This window comes from Aedes albopictus, chromosome 2, assembly GCF_035046485.1.
Source record: "Aedes albopictus strain Foshan chromosome 2, AalbF5, whole genome shotgun sequence".
Lineage (NCBI taxonomy): Eukaryota > Metazoa > Arthropoda > Insecta > Diptera > Culicidae > Aedes > Aedes albopictus.
In genome coordinates, this window is record NC_085137.1 from 76,337,219 (window position 1) to 76,363,282 (window position 26,064).

The 26,064-nt window shown below is 36.9% G+C and overlaps 1 protein-coding gene across 1 annotated transcript; it reads right to left on the reverse strand.

The window, feature by feature from the left end:
* Nucleotides 1-3,931: 3,931 nt before the first annotated feature.
* LOC109430110 (uncharacterized) lies at nucleotides 3,932-5,128 on the reverse strand. The gene is made up of 3 exons (XM_019706140.3): nucleotides 4,707-5,128; nucleotides 4,203-4,613; nucleotides 3,932-4,017 (listed from the first exon to the last, which is right to left on the reverse strand). Exons 1-3 carry the CDS (start codon nucleotides 5,089-5,091, stop codon nucleotides 3,938-3,940), a joined length of 876 nt encoding a protein of 291 aa, XP_019561685.2. The 5' UTR covers nucleotides 5,092-5,128; the 3' UTR covers nucleotides 3,932-3,937.
* Between the last annotated feature and the right edge of the window lie 20,936 nt (nucleotides 5,129-26,064).

The window sequence follows — 26,064 nt, forward strand, 5'->3', positions numbered from 1 at the left end:
ACCGTTACACCCGTAGACTTTAGGATCCAAACTCAAGAACAGTTTGGATGACCTAGGATATCCCGACTGAGCTGATACTGTCTATTGAACTTCCAGAAGACTTATTGGACATGATAGATTACAAACCAAAGCTTTGTATAATCAAAGAAGCTACCGTTACACTCGTAGACTATAGGATCTAAACTCAAGAACAGTTTGGATGACCTAGGATATCCCGACTGATGTAATACTCTCCATTGAACTTTCAGAAGACTGCTGGACATGATAGATCACAAGTCGTAGCTTTATATAATGAAAGAAGTTACCGTTACACCTGTAGACTTTCGGATTTAAACTCAAGATCAGTTTGGAAAACCTAGGATAACTCGACTGATCTTATACTCTCAATTGAACTTTCAGAAGACTTACTGGACATGATAGATTACAAATGAAAACTTTATATAATGACAGAAGTTACCGTTACACCCGTAGACTTTAGGGTCTAAACTCAAGAACAGTTTGGATGACCTAGAATAACCCGACTGACCTTATACTCTCTATTGAACTTTATGAAGACTTACTGGATAGATTACAAATTGAAGCTTTGTATACTGAAAGAAGTTACCGTTACACCCGTAGACTTTAGGATCTAAACTCAAGAAGAGTTTGGATGACCTAGGATGTCCGGAAAAAAATATTCTGCATAATATTCCACCTTTTTTATACTATTGGGCACCAGAACTACAGAAATACGTAAACAAAACTCCATAATAACGCTTGGAAAAATTCCGGCTTCAAAGGGTTAATCACTACTCGCCCAAATTCACGGTTTTCTGTTCGATTTTATCACGATTTTCATTTCGTTTTTATCACACTTGTTTTAAAACATTCCGAAATCAATATAAAATCAATACAGCATTGTCCAGTCCACCAAAACAGTTAATAAATATAAGCTACGACTGATATATTTTGCAGCTGAACAATTTTGGATATCAAATTTACATTTATTTCTCGTTTCGCCAAATTCACGGTTTCGTTTATATCACGGTAAAATTTTTTTTGAGCGTGATAAAACCGAAAAACCACTGTATTCTGCCGGTAGTTTTTAACTACTGAATACTCGGTCATATAATTTACAATGTGACTAATCTAGGTGCTGTGTAAAACCGGCCCATATAGCCGAGGCGGTAAACGCACGGGTATTCAGCATGACCATGCTGAGGGTGACGGGTTCGATTCCCGGTCGGTCCAGGATCTTTTCGTAAAGGAAATTTCCTTGACTTCCTTGGGCATAGAGTAGCTTCGTGCCTGCCACACGATATACACATGCAAAATGGTCATTGGCAGAGGAAGCTCTCAGTTAATAACTGTGGAAGTGCTCATAGAACACTAAGCTGAGAAGCAGGCTTTGTCCCAGTGAGGACGTTACGCCAAGAAGAGGAGAGAGGAGTAAAACCGTATTATTTGAGAGTCGACTTTTGCCGTCATTGTTGAAGCCGTTTTCATTGGCTGGATCTTTTAACTAAAACCATGGTAGTTAATTAGATTAGGCGCTAATAAGCGGCCTGATTATTACGATCTGAACTATCTGGGAAATGATACATCAATACAGAAAAGAAAAGCTTGAACACACTTAAAAGCTGTATAAATTTTATTCATAAGTTTCCTCAAGCTGTAAAAAAAATACACATAATAGGCAGTGCCGGATTTGGGCATCAGGGGGCCCGGGGCAAACCCTATAAAATGGGCCCCCATAACAAAGATTATGAAGATTTTTCAACTTTTTGTTTTCAATGTTGTGTATCATTCATATTTTTATATTTTAAATGTTTTTTTTTGCGATTCAGGAAAAAACTAAGTCACACAACTATTTTGTTCATTCAAATTATTATTTTATAATTAATTTTGCATTGCATGATATAGTATTATTGTAGGAAATATTCAGGCCGAATATTGCTTACTACCGATGTCGTATAAAAAGTGTACTTTAAAGTTCTCAAAAATGACGACATATTATTCAAATGAAGAAACAAAAAATACGAACATTTATTTTAATATTTTTGCCTATTCAGATAGGTTTTACACATATTTTAAACATTCATTCTAATTCATATAATTTATACAAATTCTAGAACTTAGCGTTCATTTCAACACAGGTCTAGGTCTAGGAATGTGGAGAAATTTTCATTAGAATTGCAATATTCTACGAGTATTTTAAGATTCAGACTGAACAAAGTTAGTACGCCAGGGAGCAACTTTGACAATAAATTCTAAAAAAATGACAGTGAAACAGATGTGTAAAACCACTGTTCTGAGATGTTTCTGGAAACTACATTTCCAAAACTTACTCGAATTTTCCAGGAAAATTTCCAGAAATCATTATCTTCTATTTCCCATGATAACATCTATCCTCAATGAACTTGTGCAGATGGATATTTAGTAGTTCCCAGCTAACACTAAGTCTTATATGACGTTGAATGAGATGCTAAAGTGGAGGTCATATGCGTGCATGCTTCCATTTAACCACGTGTATAGTGTGCGTATATCGCCTCCACTTTTGCATGCTATTCAACATCATATGCGATCGTGTGTTGACTGGGTTGTTTTCAGAATATGATCGTATAATGAACAGACTGATGTACAAGTATTGTTTAAGTTACTCCGAAAAAAAAAACTCAAATTGTTGAATGCTGTAATATCTCTCTAGAGCTGAATTTGCTGCAATCAAGCAGCCGCAAAATAGTAATTCTGGGAAATACACTGAAATTCAACAATTGAATTGTTAAGCAATTAAAATATTGTTTTTCAGTTTAATCGAAAGATCAAAATTTCATTACTTCAAAACATAAATTGACAAAACAGTTTTATGGCTTTAGAATTGAAACTCATACAAAAAAAAATAAATCACACAAAAACTTTGAATCCAATCTGCAAATAGTTCCAATGCTTCAAAATTATGAAATTATGGATTTCGATTTCAGATTATAAACAATCTGGAAGGGTATCCAATTATAACAACTCTAGACGAACCAGCCAAGGGCTGAAAGTCTCTTAAATAAAGACAAATCAATCAATCAATCTAGGACTTACAATAAATATGATCGTCTTTGATGTGCATTTTTATGGATTCGTTGAACAAAATATATAGATTCACTAACACTTTTGAAACTTTTAGTAGAACACTTTCACTTGAATTACTAGTTAAAAATTAAAAAAAAACTAAAAATGACTTTATAAAATAGGCCTATCTGTCCGAAGATAAGCAAAGTAGTAAAATTAAAAGGAATTTGCTCGTCCTTTTCTAGTTTTTCTTTAAGTCATTTTTATTTATTTTATTTTTTTTTTGCAAAAGTGAATAGTGAAGTGTTTTCAATTTTTAACTTGTAATTCAAGGAAAATATATAGTGCTTATGGATTCTTGGGGGGCCCCCATAATCGGGGGGCCCGGGGCACTTGCCCCCTTTGCCCCCCCTTAAATCCGGGCCTGATAATAGGGTAGCGAGCCACCTGGGCAGTTTTTTTTGGGTACTTTTCGGTATAACTCAGTAAATTTTAAATCATTTGACTTGAAATTTCGTACACGGCTAGATACTATACGCATCTCATCAATGGTATCAATTAATTCAAAATTTTTTGAGTTAGCAGAAAAGTGCCCAAAACAGGAGCCTTGTCGAGATGGTTCCACTTCCCAAATTATATACCTGGCTTTAAGGTTAATGTCGCTCTACAAAATGTTTGTGTAAATTGAAGTAGCTGGTGATAGGTTTCGAAGACAGTAATGAGAATATTAGGCTCAGTTGGACTACAAATAGGTTGCATTCATTTCGCAGCTACCATTTACCCTATAAAGTATTCGAAAAAAAAAATTAAAATGATTCATCAATATGAATAAAAAAAAATTACAAAACTATCATGTTCTCCAGATTTTCACGTTTATGATAAATTTCACTTACCAATATCAATGCCTTGTCGACTTTTGGGGTTTAACCAAATTCGATTCATTTGCTGGACAAGAGCATGTTGATGGAATGAAGTAATCTGTAACGAAAATAATAATACTAGTGATCACAGATTCTAACCATCAGATAAACCCAAAACGCAATAAACAGCCATGCAGCGAAGTCAGACCCTTGGCAAGGTTCAATCCATTCCATCTCATTTCCGTCAGACACCCCATTCGTTAACCGCAAATCAGTCACCAGCCACCCTAACCCACAACTTACCCCTCAAGTGCACCTTCCGCGGATCGGTGCGAATTTTTTCGCCACCGGTTTTCTTTCCGGTCACCACGAAATTGATATGATCCCCCAGGGCAAACCGCAACGTTGACGACTCGTACACAAAGCACCCGTTCCGCTCGGCAATCGAATCAACATTCAAATCGAGTTTTTGCTTCTGCTGCTCACCGGCCGCTGCGCTGGCACTGGTGCTGCTGATGCCGGGGCGGAAATTGGCATTCTTGAGCGCCTGAAGGCCAACCGCAGCGGTCGATGGCGCTCGTGGGAGATAAGCGACAAATCCGGACGATTCGTGAAACTTGAACAGCGGCCGGTAATCGGTGATTTTGTTCGACGCCTTGTCACAATAACCGGCGGGGGGATCTGTGCAGACGCACGATGCCGGGATTACGTAATCTATCAACGAGAGAGAGAGAAAGAACAGAAGGGAATCAGCATGAGCTCGGAAAGCTGATAAGCTGATTAATTTTCGGGGCTGGAGGTGCTTACCTGTGAACTCGGCCTTTTTGGCTGGCGAAACGGTGATTTCGGGTTTTCCGGTGAAGCTGGCTAAGGTTACATATTTCAGCACGTCGCGAGGAGCGACAGACAACATGGTGCTTTTAATTTTGAAACACCCATACTCGACATGGGTCGTATTAACGCAGAGGTCACAATTCAGATCTTTCTTACGGAGATCTTGGTTTTTGTAGATCTCTATGCCAAACATATCTTGCTTAGGGTCACGTTTCGGGTAGTAAATTTCCACACCTTGCGATTCGAGCACCTTGAAGAAAGGACGATCTTCGGAGGGATCCTTGAACACATCTTGACAAATTCCTGCAAAGGAATAGGTTGCACACAAAGAAACCAGAAGAAACGATTTCAGCAGCATTTTTCGAACAAACTTTCAGCGTTGAATGAACAGAACGGACTGATCACACTATAAATGGAAGCTTATGCTTGTTTAACCTGTGAGGTCATCGTTCACACGAGAATCAATCTACTCGCTGGAGAATATTAAACAAACAATACTATCAAACGGTGAAGTCATCTGGCTTGTAAATAAGGAGAAGACAATAATTATGCTATTACCGCGAGACAATTCCGAAGTGTACCATATTGAGACGCTATGGTGAATGCAAATGGATGAACAAAATCAGTGATATTTCAATAAATTTCTTCACGATGGTCCGATACGGCAGTAATAACCAACTGTATTAAGAATTTTAAGTGTTCCTTGCCGGTCGATTCCAGGCAGTTTGTAAGTTGTACATTCACATTGTTTTGTTTGTCTCTCAGTCAGCAACTCCGAAAGTCGGTTTGCGCTGAAAATTTAATCGATTGGTTGCCCGCTGGTGCTGGTGGTGACCAATCGATCAACTTTTCAGCGCAAACTGACATTCGGTTCTTCAGATTTGTGCTCTTGAAAATTCGAAGCGTGGCTTCGTTCATATTCATGGGAATCATGAGGGTCTTCATGGGAAATTACGCACGCCTTTGTGAAGTCTAAGCATTAAGTTGGACATTTTAGGAGAAGTTGGGGATTTTAGGGAACATTGGGGATTTTAGGAGATATTGAGGATGTTAAAGGAAACATGGGAATCATGAGGGTCTTCATGGGAAATGACGCCTTTGTGAAGTCTAAGCATTAAGTTGGACATTTTAGGAGAAGTTGGGGATTTTTAGGGAACATTGGGGACTTTTAGGAGATATTGAGGATCCCAAGCAACACACATGTTATGTAAAAGTTACGGCAGCGCAAGTTTTGGTTGTATAGAAGTTTATTTTACGTTATTTCAACACAATGTTAAAATTACGTCATATAAACTTCTATACAACCAAGACTTGCGCTGCCGAAACTCTATTATAACATGTGTGTTGCTTGGGATGTTAAAGGAAGCTTAGGACTCATGAGAGTCTTCATGGGAAATGACGCCTTTGTGAAGTCTAAGCATTAAGTTGGACATTTTAGGAGAAGTTGGGGATTTTTAGGGAACATTGGGGAATTTTAGGAGATATTGAGGATGTTAAAGGAAACATGGGAATTATGAGGGTCTTCATGGGAAATGATGCTTTTGTGAAGTCTAAGCATTAAGTTGGACATTTTAGGAGAAGTTGGGGATCTTTAGGGAACATTGGAGATTTTAGGAGATATTGAGGATGTTAAAGGAAACATGGGAATCATGAGAGTCTTCATGGAAAATGACGCCTTTGTGAAGTCTAAGCATTAAGTTGGACATTTTAGAAGGAGTCGGGGATCTTTAGGGAACATTGGGGACTTTTAGGAGATATTGAGGATGTTAAAGGAAGCTTAGGACTCATGAGAGTCTTCATGGGAAATGACGCCTTTGTGAAGTCTAAGCATTAAGTTGGACATTTTAGGAGAAGTTGGGGATTTTTAGGGAACATTGGGGATTTTTAGGAGATACTGAGGATGTTAAAGGAAACATGGGAATCATGAGGGTCTTCATGGGAAATGATGCTTGTGTGAAGTCTAAGCATTAAGTTGGACATTTTAGGAGAAGTTGGGGATCTTTAGGGAACATTGAGGATTTTTAGGAGATATTGAGGATGTTAAAGGAAACATGGGAATCATGAGGGTCTTCATGGGAAATGATGCTTTTGTGAAGTCTAAGCATTAAGTTGGACATTTTAGGAGAAGTTGGTGATCTTTAGGGAACATTTGGGGATTTTAGGAGATATTGAGGATGTTAAAGGAAACATGGGAATCATAAGAGTCTTCATGGGAAATGACGCCTTTGTGAAGTCTACGAATTAGGTTGGACATTTTAGGAGAAGTTGGAGATCTTTAGGGAACATTGGGGACTTTTAGGAGATATTGAGGATGTTAAAGAAAGCCTAGGACTCATGAGAGTCTTCATGGGAAATGACGCCTTTGTGAAGTCTAAGCATTAAGTTGGGCATTTTAGGAGAAGTTGGGGATTTTTAGGGAACATTGGGGATTTTTAGGAGATATTGAGGATGTTAAAGGAAACATGGGAATCATGAGGGTCTTTATGGGAAATGACGCCTTTGTGAAGTCTAAGAATTAGGTTGGACATTTTAGGAGAAGTTGGGGATCTTTAGGGAACATTGGGGACTTTTAGGAGATATTGAGGATGTTAAAGGAAGCTTAGGACTCATGAGAGTCTTCATGGGAAATGACGCCTTTGTGAAGTCTAAGCATTAAGTTGGACATTTTAGGAGGATTCGGGGATTTTTAGGGAACATTGGGGACTTTTAGGAGATATTGAGGATGTTAAAGGAAGCTTAGGACTCATGAGAGTCTTCATAGGAAATGACGCCTTTGTGAAGTCTAAGCATTAAGTTGGACATTTTAGGAGAAGTTGGGGATTTTTAGGGAACATTGGGGATTTTTAGGAGATATTGAGGATGTTAAAGGAAACATGGGAATCATAAGGGTCTTCATGGGAAATGATGCTTTTATGAAGTCTAAGCATTAAGTTGGACATTTTAGGAGAAGTTGGGGATCTTTAGGGAACATTGGGCAAAACTCAAGGCAAAACTGGAAGCATTTCCTCACCTTTTGGTTTTTGATTTTTTTTTTAAATAACGAAGCAATATTTTCTAAATCGGTTTTCTTGCACATGTAGAGTATGGATCATGGTATCTTCTGAATGTTTTTTGTAGTGGAAAATGCTTTTGGTTTCTGCAAAAATGGAAAACATTTTCCACCTCAAAAAATTCAGAAGATACCTTGATCCATACTCTACATGTGCACGATACCCGATTTTGAAAATATTGCTTCGTTATTTAATAAAAAATCAAATACCGACAAAATGAGAAAATGCTTTCAATTTCGCCTCAAGGGCACAAAAAAATGGATTTAAAAATTAGCATTTAGTGCTTTGGCATTATGAATGTTTTTATTTTTTTATTTTTGCATTTTACAGCAGAACGATTAAATCTTTTACTTCTTGTTCTTCTAATCATAACATCCCTACTGGATCACAGGCTTCTCTCAGCTTGAAGCAATTGTGGTCTACAGAAGACAGTTGACGGTAACCCGTTAGCGCAGCTTAAATCATAACTTGTCAACGAATGAAAGTGAACCAACATTTGATTGACAAGTATGTCATAGCGCATACTGCTCGAATTGGCTACGTTTTCGTTACCTTTCCACTTTGATTTCCAAAACCTTATCTATAAAAAATCCCTGAAGAAATCTTTGAAGAAATTTTTGGGGGAATCCCTGGAGAAATTATCCGAGTACGTAATCCTCAAGGCATTCGTGAAGGAATCCCGTAAGTAGTTTCGGCAAAAACCTTTACAGGAGCTCCTTAAGTAATTTCTAAAATAATCTTTGCTACAATCTCCGTAGAAATCCCTAGAGGTATTCCTAAGTGTAGAATTAGCATAAGTTGAAATACACGGTAATAAAAAAAATATCAACCTAGAGGTATTTCTTGAGGAATTTCTGGAACATTTCCTGAAAAATCATTGAAGGAATCCTTATTGCAATCCTTCTCTGTTTAGATATCAGATCTAATTCTTTGAAAAATCCATGGAAGAATTCGTGAAAAGAGTACTGGGGAAATATCTGGAGTAGTTCAAGGAGAAGTCACAGCAGAAACGAGTTTATGAACTCCAACATGAATTCTAGCAGAATTCCCAACAAAAATTTCTAAAGGAATTTCAGAAGCAATACCAAGAGATTTTCGTATAGGAATACCAAGAGGAATACCATAAAAAATCTAAAGAGAAACCCCCGGGAAATCCTTAGAGGATGCCCAATTGTGTAATCTAATAGAGGAATCCTAGTGAAATCTCTAGAGGAATTTCTATATGAGTAATAACTGAAGGCAAGACGAAAATTTTAAGAAATTCATACAAAGATTCCTATAGGAATCCTAAGATAAATCCATGAAAATATCCATAGGTAAACAGCTAGATTTATTCATCAGCTGAACATCCAGGGGCACGTACTCCTCCATTTGGAAAATTTGTGCCATCCGTAGAATTACTCATGAATGAATGCACGAAGTAATTCATATAGGAATAAATGCAGAAATTTCTTAACACATCACTAGAGTAGTTCCTGTAGAAATTACTTAATAAAGTCCTGCAGGAATACCAGCAAGAATTTCTGGAGGAATCTCAGCAGAAATTCCTGAAGAAATCCCCGGAGGAATCATAGGAAGTATGCATGAACAATTATTAGGGAAATATCTAAAAGGGTTCTTATATAAATTTCCAGAAAAAATCATGGAGGAACACCGGCAGAAGTTCCTGGACTATCAAAGCGGATATAGATGGAGAAATCCCAGCAGGATTTCTAGAAAGAATCGCTGGGAAAATCCCTGAATGAATCCACGTAACATTTGCATGTGTAATTATTGGAGAAATCGTTAGCGAAACCCCTGGATACATCGCTGTAGGTGATCACGTAGATTTTTTTGGAAAAAGTTTTGCAGGAATACCAGCATGAATTTTTGGAGAAATCCTAGCAGGAATTCTTGAACGAATCTCAAGAAAAGCTACTGGAGGAATTACATGAGAAATGCCTAGAAAAATCTTAAATAGAACAAACTGAATGGATCGTTATTGAGAGATGCCGGAGTAAATTGGATGACTTGCAATCAGCAAAACTATGGTAATCCCCTTAACTGCCTTGTGTATAAAATATATGCATGACTACCTCACGATATACATATGCAAAATAGCCATTGGTAGTGGGGGATCTCAGTTAATATACATAATTGTGTTAACAATCATAATTGTGAAAACTCATAGAAAACCAAGCTGAGGAGCAGGTTGTGTACGAGTTAGAACGTTACTCCAAGAAGAAAGAGAGCCCAACTAACATTTTCAGCGCTATAAGCTTCAGTCATATGCTTTTTGTTGTGTAAAAGTCCAATTGATGCAGCGAACGCTGAATAAAAAGGAAACTAGTCAAAAATAAACCATAAACTAATACACCGCTGCAAAGCAAGCACCATACAACTACCCAACTCGGTTTTCTGAAACCAATCACAAGTTGCTGGAGCTGCCTTCACTGCACTTTATGCCAACTCTGGGAGATGTTCCGGAAAGTTTGAAATTAATAAACCAGCAGCGCTTTGAAGACCGTTATGCGATATCATTAGAACAAGAAGCTGTATAGCATAGCATCCCAAGCAACATAACTAGCTGAATAATAGTTTCTTAAGCTAAAGTTTGCTTAAGAGTGGTTTGTTCCACTCTTGTACATCAAAAATGTTGGTTGGGATAGCATTAATACTTGCACAAATCTTGGATGGAGTTGCAAAGCTGGATCATTAGAGCTAGAAACTGTAATACAGAAACTGTTGGTATACCAGCACGGCTTGTCGAATGTAAACATTATTATCAAAACAAACTTTAAGCGGAATATATAGCTACTACACAAATACTTTACAGCTATTCATCTCATTGTTCTGTAATTATTTGGGTTGCTTTTATTGCACTTTAATCCAAGAAAGATTTTCCGGAAGATATGCAAATCGAATAAAAGTCCCAACTAATAAACTAGCTGCATTTATACAGTACGTTTTGTAATGTTGCCAAATGAACAAAACAGCAGCGCTTTGTAGCTGTTGAAAGAACATTCTTTCAGCTAGAAGCTGTGACGAAGAACCCAACTAACATTATCAGCGCTATAAGCTTCAGTCATTTGCTTTCTGTTGTGTAACCATTAAATTGAAGCAGTCAATGCTGAATAAAAGGGAAGCTAGTCAAATATAAACCATAAGCTAATACATGGCTGCAAAACAAGCCCCATACAACTACCAAACTCGGTTTTCAGAAATCTATCACTTGTCACTGGGGCTGCTTTCACTGCACTCTATGCCAACTCAGAGAGATTTCCCGGAAGATGTGAAAACTTGAACAAATCGAATAGGAGTCCCCACTAACAAAACAGCTGCTACTATACAGTACAGTTCCAAATACTGACAAATCCACTAACCAGCAGAGCTTTGAAGGCCGTTAGGCGATAGCATTACAGCTAGATGCTAAAATAAAGAAACTGTTGGTGTCCCAACACGGCTTGTCGGGTGTAAGCATTATTGTCAAATCAAATTTTAAGCGGGATATATAGCTACTACACAAATACATTACAGCTACTCATCTCTGTTCCGTGAATTTTTTTGGGTTGCTTTTATTGCACTTCAATCTAGCTTCGGAAGATTTGCCGGAAGATGTGGAAATCGAATAAGAGCCCCGCCAATAAACAGCTGCTTTTGTACAGTATGTTTTGTAATGTTGCCAAATACACAAAACAGCAGCGCTTCGTAGCTGTTTAAAGAAAACTCTTTCATCTAGAAGCTGTGATGAAGAACCTGTTGGAGCAACCACACATCTTGTTTAATGTAAACCCGGGCAGAAAAGAATTACAAAACAATTGCAAGTTTTACCATTCAAAATGAATTACTGAATGGTAAAATTTGCCATTGGTTTGTTTGAAATAAGTGACAAAAGGGCAAAAATAATAACTGACATTGTTCGATAAAATTACTAAAGAATGTCAAATTTTGACATTACAATGGCAAACCAAGAACAAAAAAAAAATAAGAATTGCAAAATATACCATTATTAAGTTATTGAAAACAGAACAATATCAAAATTAGTTATTCGTTTGTTGACCAATAACTATATTAAGTTGTTTATTCCAATAACAAAATGAAAACTTATAATTTTTCGGGATGGAAAGTAATTTCAAACAAATATCAAAAGATACCATTAGAATTTATTATGTTCTTTATAAGTGCCAAAACTGCGATGGTTCATCAAACTCGTAAAAGGTCAACAATATCTAACCAATTGCAAAATTTGTTATGATAGCAAAATAAGACATTCAGTAGTTATTCTTCCAAATTTGATAAATGACAAACGAATGGCATATTTTGATATGATATCATATTATGCTATTGATATGTTGTTTTAAGCTTTTTATGAAGAACTCATGGATGGCAAAATAAGTTATGACAATAAAATTTGTTAATCTTTTGTTTTTGGTTTGCCATTCACCCGGGAACAAACATTATTGCGGTTGTCGTTCCACAATCTTTTGCAGCAAGTTGAAGTTGGGTAAGGTTTCTTGTGACACAATTATGAAGGCTTGTCTGGAGTAAAACAAAACGGGCTATTTTCTATGCTATTTATATATAACAGTATGGCAACGAGGACATCATCGGAACCAGTGGATACGGAGATCGGGAGTTCGATTCCAAGTAGCGGCAAATACTTTAATTATCCAATTTTAAAAACGAGAATTCCAGTTGCACGTGTATTACGCCACGGTATGCATAACCTAATTATATATAATCGATTAATTTGGGCATGTCGTATAACTATTGTTTAACAACTGTGAAAATTCTGAAAATAGAAGCTGCTTGCACAGCATTTACACGTGGTTGTGGATTAAGTTCTCCAGTTTCATTAGTATAGGGGTTGCATAGAAGCTTCCGTCCATATGTACAACACAGTAACCCAGCATCAAGCCGTATTGAGGACGCTTTGTTGACGTTTCATTCACAATATGTGTTAGTTGGGAGAGCGATAATCTCTCAGCAGTTTAAAACGATATTGCATTAAAACATTGTATAGGGTTGGGTGCTAAAATGGCACAAATGTGTTAATTTGTAAAAAAAAGTCTGAAGGTTTTCAAAAGTTACACTAGATTTGTTCATTGCGTAATTTGTGATAACGCCTAAAGATACCAACTGAAATAATATTGATTATGAAATGGAAATGCTTAATGAAAAAAACTTTTATTTTTCTACATCAAGAAAGACTGACAAAATCGGAGGCTGACAAAATCGGGTACTCTAGTATTTATTTTAATAATTTAGTACAACTCTTAAGATCCTAGATAAGACTGAGTCTACAATTTTATGCATTCGCTGGTGCTTCTCTCCAATCTCGGGAAGATCCTACTTTCGTCAACTTACTCTCACCTGGTCAACTCCACTTGTCCGCTGCGATCCTCATCGGCTGATACCATCCGTATTTCTTGCAAACACATTCTTTGCTGGGACGCTATTCGGTATTCTTGCAATATACCCTGCTCACCGTATCCTTCCGGCGTTGGCAACCTTTTGGATACTGGGTTCGCCGTAGAGGGCAGCAAGCTCGTGGTTGGTGCTGAAATTGTTGATACTCAAATGATGATCATCAGATGAAGAGAAGAAAGAACTATGAATCCTTCTTTCATTTAAACGTGTGCATTTCTTTTCAGTTTCACTGTTAATGGTAGTTTACACAACAAGGTGCAGAATGAAGATTTTTTCAGCTCTACATTTATCAAGCGAGGCTTGCCGAAAATTAAAGTTAACGTGTTTTAACTTTTGTTATTAATATTCGCTCTTTCGAATTCCAATGGTTATTCAGTGAACCAATCGATTTGAAATGATTTCTTCAAATTTCCTTTCATTCTTTTAGCTTGAAAACCACCACTCCAACAAGCAATATTGTTTCTCGCACAATACAACATCAGCCAAGCTCCAAAAGAAAAATATCTTACATGACGACTTTGTGGCTGCACCATGGTGGGCTGGCATGGCAGATTTCATTTATGACGAAAGAACCCAACAACAATGCAATGATGACACAAGAGTGGAACGAAATCCTCTTATCATGGAAGACGCACTCGAAAAGCCTGTCTGGAGAACACAATGTGGCAAAGCATTCGTACGGCCGTAAATGCGAGAAACTTATCACTTTTGATTGGGTTGCCATGGGTGTGTTGAGGTTTAGATATAGTATTCAAACAACAAGTTTTTAGGTTAAAACGATATATTTTATAATGCTTATATATTTCAACTAGACTTAGTCAATTCTAAATTGATTATTTATTTTTATATAAAAAAAAACTTGATTTCATTGGTAATAACTGCAGTTATTTTCAGATGGCTTGAGTCTGGCTTGCATTCTTAGTAAGTTGACTTACGAATTTATATTCTTGGCTTTAACGAATCGATTTAATATTATCGTCATACGGTATTCAAAAGCACCAAAACGGCTGAGGCTATGTTTCGATGCAGACTTCAATATATCTTGAAAATATTCAATTCATTGTAAATTTACATGATCCAAATTGTTCATATCTATCTTTTGATAACGCATTACACATATAGGCACCTTATAATGAGATGTCCTGAGAGATATTATGCAGTTACTTCCGAACACTACAAACGCCTATGGATATGTATGATTGAAAGCAACAATTCCTTCGTCAGAAAGACTGCATGGTGTCAAACTCTTCAGAAATTTTCCAGCGAGCGAGACACAATACCACCATCGAAATTTGGTGGGATTGGTCTGTGCGACTCGCCATAGGCACAAAGTACACCTACATGTCTCAACCGACGTTCAAATTTCCATTATCCTTTCAACCGCTCGACATGTCAGGGATGATTGAATCGCGTCATCAAAATAAATTGGGAGCACTTTTCTGATAAACTTTTCGCTTGTCACGCCCTCGTGCGGGCTGCTGCGGCCCCACCACGTTTGAGCACAAAACCAGGCCTCCGCCGCTGTTGTTGCCGGATGGTGAATGAAGCGACGCGATGTTGTTGATAAAATTGTGTGTTCTGTTACATGTTCCCTGACATTTTATGACTCCAATCATTTGGCTGGATGTGTACATATATACTCGTGGGCTTTCAAAATGGAACTGTTTGTTCGAAGAGAGCGCTTTAAATGGGGAAACTTTAAATTCGATTAAAAATTGATTGCTTTCCAATTGCTTCAGGCGGTCAGTCTGTGAAGCGTTGAAACGAAGCAGTCTAAGGAGCAGAACTTGCTTCATTCAAACGAATGAATCTAGGAAAATAAGTTTAAATATTAATGACTGCTTAATTGCCATGCCTGTATCATCAAACATCAAACATAACAATGTACACCCATTTCCAGTTGAACGAAGGATTTTAAACAAGCAGTATAAGCAGATTGAAACAAACTTTCTTCTCGACACAACATACCTATTGGAACTGCGCCTACTTTTTAGCTCCCAAGAATTGTGAACACTAAGATGTACCAGTAAGCAAAATGATACCTTCAGAACAAGAATCAGCATATTTGTGTCATGATTAGCTTTGATGGATTGATTTAATCGGCACCAGTTTAGCTGCATCGAAACAAATTTATCACACAATGACCTTCGAAAAAAAAACTGATTCCATCAGTATCTTAAACAACCTTGTTTTGAACAGAAAACATCCTTTTTCATAAATGTGCTCTTGCAACTCATATGCACCACAACAACGACAGGCTGCAAATAGGTGTATCAGCATCTAGAAGGTTTGAGAAGATGTTTTCGAATTGACATAAACATAATCATCATCATCATCTTTGTCGTTTTTCTATAGCATCGAGAACAAGTCGCTTCAGATTCTATGAGACGGCAATAAAAGCATGGATAGAACTGGGAATACTAGCTGCGAATTCAAATATTGCTTGAGGTACAGTCTGTTTCAGTATGAAATAAGAATGACAAATTGATTTTATTGTCAACTGCACGTCTAATAACTCTTTGACTCACTGAATTTTTACAGGTTCAGGTAAAAGTTGCAGTTAAGTTTTGGGCGAAGCCAATGAAGTCTAAAAGGGATGATCAACGAGCTTGAAATGTATGCCAAAGAAAACTTATTCATATGTAATTCTGTAAAGACAACTGGAGTAGCCCCCAGAAGAAATTTCATCAGAATCTTGTTGTTGAGTTACTTTGAAAATATATTGTTTCACATTTTTACTTAATCAGGTCTTTTTATTTAGAATTTTTATTTTACTACAACTTGTCTTAAGCAGCTAATTTTCAGAACTTTTTTCTAACGAGTAGTAAGTATTGTTTTGTTTTATTTATCTCCAACCTTCATCCAGCTAATACACCTTTTCCACCTTCGGAAAAGCACAAAAATAGTCTAGTCATAACTTAAGTAAAAGGAAAATCGCGTTAAGTACTGTTCCTTTGAATTCCACTAAGAATTTGCATCCTTTGAGAGATACATATTTCAACCTCAACTGTATGGTCGTCTTCAGTGTCTTGTACTTGACTCGACTTGTTGTTCGACGGATTTTGATGAAAATTGCACAACTTTCCAAAACTCTTGTAGTTTAGGATTCCAGGAACACCGGTACCTGGTCCACATAGTTATTTCGGGTTATCTTGGGCAGTGAAGAGAATTGTCAGACAAAAAAGGCACAAAACAAGCAACAAAGAAGGCGCGACGATTACTCTTTATCCCTACTGGTAACAGATAATGACATGATCTCGTTTTTTTGCAGACAAAACAGAAACTGAATATGTTGCGTACTTTTCAACTCGTGAATAATCAATAATTACTAACCCAAAGTCGAAATTGTTTGATGTTAGACCTTCAACAGAGTTGCAGTGTTTACCGACTCGAAGTTACCGTTCAATAACCGCAATGCAAGGCTTAAAAATCTCTCAACTAGTGGTGTACGATGTTTATACCATTATTTTCAAGTTGGGACAAACTTATGTCGCATTGGGTGGATTATTGCAACAAATACAGGTTGCGAAATTGCCATTATCGTTGCACGAGGTTGAATTTTGATTCACTGATCTTGGGGTACCAAAATTGGCCACATACTTTGCACAACGTATAACGCAAGATATCGATGAGATAGAAGAATGGTTTCTTCGGCAAATTCAATCAGCAGGCTAAGAACTATTCAATAACGGTGACTTTGGGTCGAGATTCGTCTGCTAGGCGGCGCCAGTGTCAAAAATGATAAAGACGCTATATCTCACAATCCTGATAGAATGATGCCGTCTTCGGCAAAGTTGTTCAGCATGGTAAGAACTATCTGAAAATTGCATTTATGTTTCGTGATTTATCCGCTAGGTGGTTCCTAGTACCCAAAAAGTTCAAACGCCTATATCTCGAAACTCTAATGAAGTGTGCCGTTTTCAGCAAAGTTGGTCAGCAAACTAAGAACTATCTGAAATCGGTGACCTAGGTTTAAGATTCGTCCGCTACGCAATCTTCTATATCTCAGAATCATAATGAGATAGAACGACCCCGTCTTCGGCAAAGTTGTTCAGCAAGATAATAACTATTTCAAAATTGATTCTTTGGCAATTTATCCGGTAGGTGGCCCTAATGTAGTATCTAAAAATTTCAAACATGTATATCTCGTAACACTTTAAGCTTGTAGAGTGCCGTTTTCAACAAAATTGTTGAGCAGGTCTAGAACTGTCTGGAAATTCTTTTACTAGACGGTGCCAGCGTTAAAAACGTTCAAACACTATTATCTAAGAATTCTGATAGAATGGCGCCTTTCTCAAAGATGTTCAGTAAGCTTAGCACGCTTTATTGATGGAGTCCTTGAGTTATAAATTATTCGCTAGTTGGTATCTCAAAAAAAAAAAAATCGAATGCATGAGTCTTGAAAGCCTGAATGAGCAAGACACAAGCCGTCAGCAGGTCAAAATTTATAAAGTGCAACCAACTATCTGGTAATTGAGGCCTTATATCGATTTCACCTCGCTAGATTGCACCAAGTTTCAAAATAAGAAACAAAGACATGTTTCCCGAAACTCTAACAAACTTTAAGAATGTCGTAATAAAATTAATTAATTATCGATTTAATTAGTGAAATTTTGTTCAAAAACGGTTTCTGCAAAAACGAAAAACATTTTCTACGGCGTAAAAAAAATCAGAAGATACCCTGATCCATACTCTACATGTGCACGAAAACCGATTTTGAAAATATTGCTTCGTTAGTTAATAAAAAATCAAAAACCAAAAAATGAGGAAATGCTTCCAGTTTCGCCCATATCTTTGATTTTGATCTAAATATCATTTTTCGTCTTCTAAAATCGATTTAAACATGTTTTGGAAGGTGATTCTTTCTAATTCTTGATTTCGTGAATTTCAGTTTTTGATTTTTCTAATTTTTATTTTTGAACATCCTAACAGTTTTATATCTTTCCTGGAAGCCTTTTTGGGTTATAGATTTTTTGAGATGAAAACATTTTGAGATTTTATGATTATTGTTGAAATATTTTTATTTTGAATTTTTTTCATAGAAAATTTTATTTTCCGTATAATTTTAAGGAAAATAATTTTAGAGTGTATTCGATTCCCTTAAGGACATAGTTGCTGGAGTTACAAAATGGCAACAAGTATGGCCGCCACTCTCTCTCTCTTACATCTCCCTTCCCTCACCCTAGTCGTCGAGTAGCGCGAAAGTAAGCAAACAAATTCTCAAAATTATACGTGCTTACCTTCTCAAAATGCACTAAGGTTGCTACTGACGGTAGACAACTATATTTTTCGTCCGTCGGGAAGTACTGCTTTGCATTTTTCACAGTCTTTTCACGATTTCGTGCCAAAATGTAGCACACACTGCACTTTTTTTTTCTTCGTCAAGTGCGTCCCACCTTTTTTAAAACCATTTTTTAGCAGTCTTCCAAACAACACAGCACTGTAATAAATTGATCGATTACGTGAAATTGTCCTCACTTTCGCCTGATCTACCGTTTATCGCGAAAAACTTACGCGTTTTCCACTTTTGTGATCGAAAACCCGGATCAATTTACATCGCGGTTCGCTTAAACGGAAAAGGGTACCGTTATACTGAGTGGTATTGTTCAACGTACGGTGAAATTGATTAAACCGCAGTTCATGTTTTTTTTGATGATGATGATGATGGTCCCGCCACATACCCCTACAAAAGTTTGAGCTAGACGATATATCTTTAAGATAATTATTAATTATGATCAATGAAATCAGATTTGCAAACTAAATACGGTCTGATTCTTTTACAGATATAAACAACATTATAATTTGTCATACTATACAGCAAAAACATAAATTTCAAAATACTGCTGCTCTCAACTACAGATGTTTGCAAGCGTTACTAGTGATCATGAAAGATCAGAAAATCAAAAATATTGCGAGGATTGATAACGTTCGCGCGATGTCAAAACAGTCGGCAATATTCTCATTCTCAAGAAATTCCCGACATTCAACTAGACAACTCACTACTAATCTACAGAATCCTTCAGCAGTACAAATATTCCATATGATAAATAAATACAAAAATGTCATTTATACCTGTCACCGCGCGCGAGACTCAAACTTGTGTAGACTACACAAAATAAGTTCAGTTAATAATACTACGTCAACAAATATAAAATCCATCATCATCATCGGGGCGACCATTATAGTTTGTTCGTGCCTCCTATTACAAAATATAAATTGTCCACAAAAATATCCGTTGGTAAACTTCGTCAAGATACAAAATCTAGTCAAGAATAAAAAGTCAACAGTTTATCACGAAACAAGGCTGTTGTTTTGTTAATCTTTTTAACTAGGGTATCGGGATGCTTCGTTGGCATAGCCCCCTCGTTCGGCCTATCTCAATGTTAACCAAAAACTCTAACAAACACGCATAACTGGATATCGGAAAAGCTATGTGCCAAACAACTGTAACATTTCGTTTCAATTTTAGCACTTTGGAGCATTAAAATTGAATGAAAATGTCACTTTGTTTAACTTTTGTAGACGCCATGATTCTTCGGCTTAGTGGGTAGTCTATACACATGATCATAAATGGCATGATTCTGGAACATTTCGAATTGACTTTTCAATAACTGAACATTTGATGCGACGGTTAAAGACGCTATTATGAACTTGTGTATTTGTTTTCAACGAATAATAACTATTTTACAAATTGAATGTGGGCCGAATATTGAGGACATTTTTTTCACTATGTACCCAAATCTTGGCCCATCAGTAAAGTCACGTCAAAAACAACGATAAAAAGGCGTCAACAACATTTCTTGCGTAAGAACCAGAAAGAACGAACAGGAAGAAAGATTTTGTGTACGGTGACTGTAAAAATATCACTCAATAATAGGGTTGCGTTGTTTTCGGTACTAGATTAAGAAAGAACTTTAGTTTAAGTGATTTATTTATAGTTTTTTGAAAATTTGGCTCCGAAAATGTAATTTAAAAGTAAGATTGGTGAACAAACAGAGATAATACTTCAGCAGAAATATTGAAAAAATAAGATAATAAGTGGTTCTAGTGCATGGAAAGCAATGGGCCAACGTTGTATCCACTAATAGGCCAATATTTGTACCATAGACCAACGTTGCATACCATCGCATCGAATCTTTTCAGCTTAGTTAAGTAATTTCTTGAATATTTACGTAAGTTTACTTCCAATTGGAGAAACATGCATTGCCTAGAGTGTGAAATAGGGTCAACATATTATTTCTAGTGCTATTAATTCATGAGTTATGGTCAAAATTGTCAAGGCGGCTTGCAAATTAGGCCAAGGAATGGTACACATACCCTATTTTAAATATCATACTGCCAATGTGATTTCAATAGATAGCAGAACAATCGTTCGCTGTTTATGAATTGAAATTAATCAATTAATGTCACCCCATAACACGGTAGTTTCTACGGTCAGAGAGAAAAAGTACGAGAGAAGAGAGGAGAGAGTTGTCAACAAAAACGTAAATAAAGTGGTGCACAATGCGATAATTGGTGAAAATATTGGGCAAAGTAGGAATTTGAATAAATTTAACCGTTATGTGTTCGACAAAATTTTTGCTTTATTCTACACCGTGCTTTTTAAATGGGCGCTTGGTACCCGGGTACCCTGTCGGCCACATAAGGGTTAAAAATGTTTTATAAGAACAAATTGTGTTGGTGGGCGTATGCAATAAATCAAATGTGTCCCAAAATTCAAAGGTAAAACTGCTATTTTACTACAGCTCATTTTGGAATGATTTTGTTAGTTTATTTGACCAAGTCACACTACACTGTGCGCCGTCTGATTTGTTTGTTTTGAGTGGGTGGTTGAGAAGGTTATTAGAGCGGGAGCCAAGCTTATTATTATGATCTCGAGCAACCTTCACCTTAAACTATAAAACTCCGATAGAATGATTTGGGAAAAAACTTAAATATGTTTATTGTAGCGATTCAATACAAAATAAACAGCGACTTCTAGAAGGTGACTAAACATCAATTTTTCAATGATTTTAAAAAAAATGTTAATACGCTTTAAAACACAACAAAAACCATTTTGAGATAAACAAAACAGTCCTAAATATGAGCCAAAAATATAAAAATTTTGATTTTCCACGAAACAAAAAATACAAAAATGCTCAAACTTAACCTCGTATAAAGGCGGGGTTGGGTATTAGAGGGTTAATTCCAAAAGTTAGACTTTACAAATACTGGCGTGAGTGACAAATGGACAAATTAAGGTGAAATCTGGGAAAAAGTTACTCGTCCTCTCGATGAGACTCGAACTCGAAGTAGGAGTCATGACTTCGAGTTTCACCGAAAGGACGAGTATTTTCGTCGGACTTGATTATCCGGAGAAACATAAAAATTGACTCTAGACTAGATTATCCGGAATTTCAGACTCGATTATCTCCGGAGTATTTTTTATTGAGATTTTTAAATATTGTCACGCTAAGTGAGGAGGAAGGGGATCTAGCGCCGTGTTCGACGTCATACAAAATCCAAAAATTTCTTATGCAAAAGTTGTTACGTGGAAGGGGAGGGGGGTGTCTAAAATGGTCAAATTTGGCACCCTAAAGTAATTAAGTTGTAATGACAAAAATTAAAATAATTCACCATTTTACAATCAATCTTATGCCTGGGTTTAGACTGTTCAATTGAAACGAGCAATTCACTTGCAATCTTCTCAGACATGTTTAATTCAATGGAATGATGTGTTTAGACTCAGCAAATGACTTGAGTGTCCACTTGAATGATTTTTATGCATCTCAGTTGAAGCAAGTATAAACATTGTTCAACTCGTGCGGTGTGTAAGCAAACTGAATTGAATTTATCCCGCTTTACAGATGACTTGAATTCAACTCACATAAATCGCGGGTTTGGACGACGCCAGTGAGATGATTTCGTTTAACTTGAATGAAAATGTTCAACATGTTCAACTTTCTTTCAAGTAGAGTGAGTTGCTCAAGTGAGATAAATTGTGTTGTTTATGCGTTTAATTCGCATTCATTTGGGCATTTTCCAATAACTTGAATTAAGTCACTTGCACCGCCTAAACCAGGCATTAATGACAGTTGATACATTTTGGCATCATATACAAATTATGTAGCAATCAAATATCCCGTTATATTTGAAAAGGGTCAAACAATGTTAAATTTTGATTCAGCGAAAAAAAAAAGACAACAATCATTCTTGCGGTTCTTGCAAAGATTTCTCCAAAGGTTTCTGCAAGGGTTTAAGTACTGCTGGAATTTCTCCAATGATAATTCCAGTAATTCCTATTCCTTGAACTTCAGCAGAAACTCTTGCTTGGATTTTTTCAGAATTGAGGGGGTTAGAGGCAGAGGGGTGTAAGTGACCAAAAATTCAAAATTGAAATAAATATCGCACGTGATTCTACGAGATCAGCTTTGCTTGTTACCAAAGACCCATAATTTTTAAAAATGTTTGAGCATATATAAACATTGATTGAAAATATGACGCTTAACCGTTGAGGAGATTTGTTTGGAGGCAGAGGGGTGTAAGTAATTTATTATATTTACATGAAGTATTGCTCAACATTGTTTCAATCAATTTATATTCTCAAGTTAATAACAGCAGTGATGGTATTGTACTATTTCGAGTCTTACTGAGAGGGGAAGTTACCTTTTCGTCATTTGCCCTTCTCATTATCCATTTCTCACTCACGCCAGTATTTGCAAAGTCTAGCTTTTGAAATAAGGTAAAACTTTCACTCGACTGGCTTAGCCGCAAACATCGATAGTAAATTAATTGACTGATATTTTTGCTGAACTTTTCACACAAAAAAGTGACAACATCACCTTCTTTTCGTTGCACATCGTGAGTACGAATGACGATAATGTACCAATTAAAATTACAACACTGCATTTTATTCACAATTGTTCATTCCCAAATTTAGGATTTTATGACGATCGTGAAGATCAGAATTAGGTTATCAATTCGATTACCAAAATTTTGTTCAGTCTCACGAATTCAAGCGGTGCTTTGCTAACTAGCCGACGTTTCGGCTGTGTTTGGCAGTCTTCTTCTATGGAAAATTAGGTCTATTTCTCCTAAAAGAAGGCTGACAAACACGGATGAAACGAAGGGCAGTTAACAAATTACCGTTTGAAATCGTGAGACATCTAAACTCCAAATTTCAGTACTCGTTGGAAACCACTGTCAGGGACGAGTTTACATACGCAGTATTACACTAAAAGCGCATCATTACGTCGTGTATGGTGTCGTTGAGGCTCTGTTTTAGAATCCGTATGATAAATCATTAGATTTTAAATCGTATTGTTGGCGATTTCCATAATTTGGAAGGATAAAACATGTATTAGTAGCGCACACCTATCAATTTATACATTTAACCCTCGAGCAGTCGCGTCTTCGACTACCTGCAGCGAAGTCACGCTCACGTTGTATACCACAAGCGTGTATTTTTCATGGCGCGTGTACTCAGTACACGACACGACCGCTCCCGGGTTAATAATGAGTTTCTGTCTGTCTGTATTATCCTTATAGACTCGGAAATATCTAAAACGATTGGCGTGAACATTTGCATGCCAGTTTTTTTTTTTTTGAGCCGGGGAAGATTCTAAACAACTTGACAAATTAACTGGCAAAAGAGGCCCCAATACACATAACGGGGGACTTCTCTATGGAGCTGTGTATCAAAAAGCCGCACAGCCGATTTACTATAATTTTTGGCTTTTCAATATATCAGGTTTTAATGTATTTTTATTTACATTTAAAAATAAAATAAACTTACATTTTTGAAAATACTATGATGACTTAATTGTAGGTCCTTACTGACGTAACAATGATCCGACAAAATGGTCACTAAGGTTTTATGTTACACTAGACGCATCACGATAGCGCAGTGTTCGTCCAGAAAGCCTGGGTCATAATCCCAACATCCCACTAGGGTTAAATTTAGGGCTTTTTCCTAATTTCTCAATACTTCATCTGATTTTTGAATTCAGAAAAGTAATAATTCTTCCACATCATCATAGTTGCTTGCATTATTCATTTAAAACGAAATTAGACGCTGTCCATAAACTACGTAGACTTGATTTTGGCAACCTTAGACCCTCCCCCCTCCCCCCTCGTAGACTTTTGTTCACACAAAATTTTCGAAATTTGTAAGGACCGTAGACTTCCACCAGACTTCCCCGTCCCCCTCAAAGTCTACGTAGTTTATGAACAGGCCCTTAAACATTTTAGGGACAATTTTATTCATAGTAATACTTGAGTCTACATGTAGAGTATATGGCCTATTGAGAACTTGTTTGGTGCCAAAGGGGTGTAAGTCAACAGTTTGGTGGTAAAGGGGTGTAAGTGACACTAACCCAAAAAATCAAATTTTCATATCTGCAAAAAAACAGCGTATATAATGTCTGTTTCCATCTCAGATGGTGGAGTTACTTGATAGTAGAGTGTTCGGAACAAATCCAATTTTTTTCGAATATTGTTGATTTTTTTTATAAGATGTCAAAGTTTTCGTTCAATATCTCAAAATCAAGTTTTGGTCACTTACACCCCTCTGCTTCTGACCCCCTCAATTTCTTCCAGATATTCCTCAAGATTTTCAGGGATTTTTCCAGGAGCTCTGCATATAGACCTTCAGGATTTTGTCCATGGATTCCTCTAGGGATTTTTAAAGAAATCTTCTATGAATTACAGTTATTTTGGTAGTTATTCAGAAACTTCTTTCAAACTTCTGGAATATCAGAAATAGCGCATAGGCTGCTTCTGGTTTAGAATATTTTTAAATATAACTCGGAAAGGGAATAAAAATGGAGCCAATTCGGGCAGTATGAGTCAAATCAAACTCGTTGATCTGAAATGGGAATTGTTATTTGTGATGTTAAGTGTATTTTTATTTATCGCTTAATTTTATGGTTCAAGCTGCCTACACCCCTTCAAATTCACCTACCGTTTACTACTCAGCTAACTTTTTGGTCTGTATAATTTTTGTTATAGATTACTATATAAGAATCTATTTAATCGTATTACCTGCACAAAGCTGCACTACATACTTCTGGCGATATTTCACGATGTCTTATAAACAATATTACAATGCCCCAAACAATCGATCGAAAGAAAGAAAATACGACTTCCTATGACTAGTAATACGACGTCCAAAATATGAACGAAAAAAAAAATGTAAACCCCTAGTCTCGAACACGGAACTTCGAGATTGTGAGTCTAGACTAGACTCATACCACTGTACTAATCGATCAGTCGTGAATAAAGCTTAAATTTTGACCAATATAAACTTGAGCTTTCTAACCTACACGTGAAACTTGCCTTTGATTTCCTACATGAACGTTGTTGTTTTGTTTACAACAGAAATCCCACATCGAGTATACCGCCTTTGCGTTGTCGGTGGTATGAACTACCACCTACCTTGATACCTTGTTGGCTACAAAGTAACTTTACTCCAATGCCGAGCGTATAGTAGAGCACCATCTTCGTCGGTCTTGGGCGATGTTCCTCCAGTTTCCCCGAACGTGTAGGGATCGTAGATCTTCTTCAACCGCGTGCAGCCAGCGAGTTCGCGGCCGCCCACGAAGTCGCCTACCTCTACCGGGTTCTCTGCTGAATATTGTTTTCGCTATTCTTTCTTCCGACATTCGCACTACGTGTCCAGCCCACTGAAGTCTGCCGTATTTTATACGTTTCACAATATTCGCATCTTCGTACACTTGGTACAACTCGTGATTCATGCGTCTGCGCCACACTCCATTTTCTTGTTTCCCACCGAGAATTGTCCGCAGCACTTTGCGCTCAAAAACTCCAAAAGCTTTTCGGTCTACCTCCTTTAACGTCCACGCTTCGTGTCTACGGTCAACCGGAAGAATCAG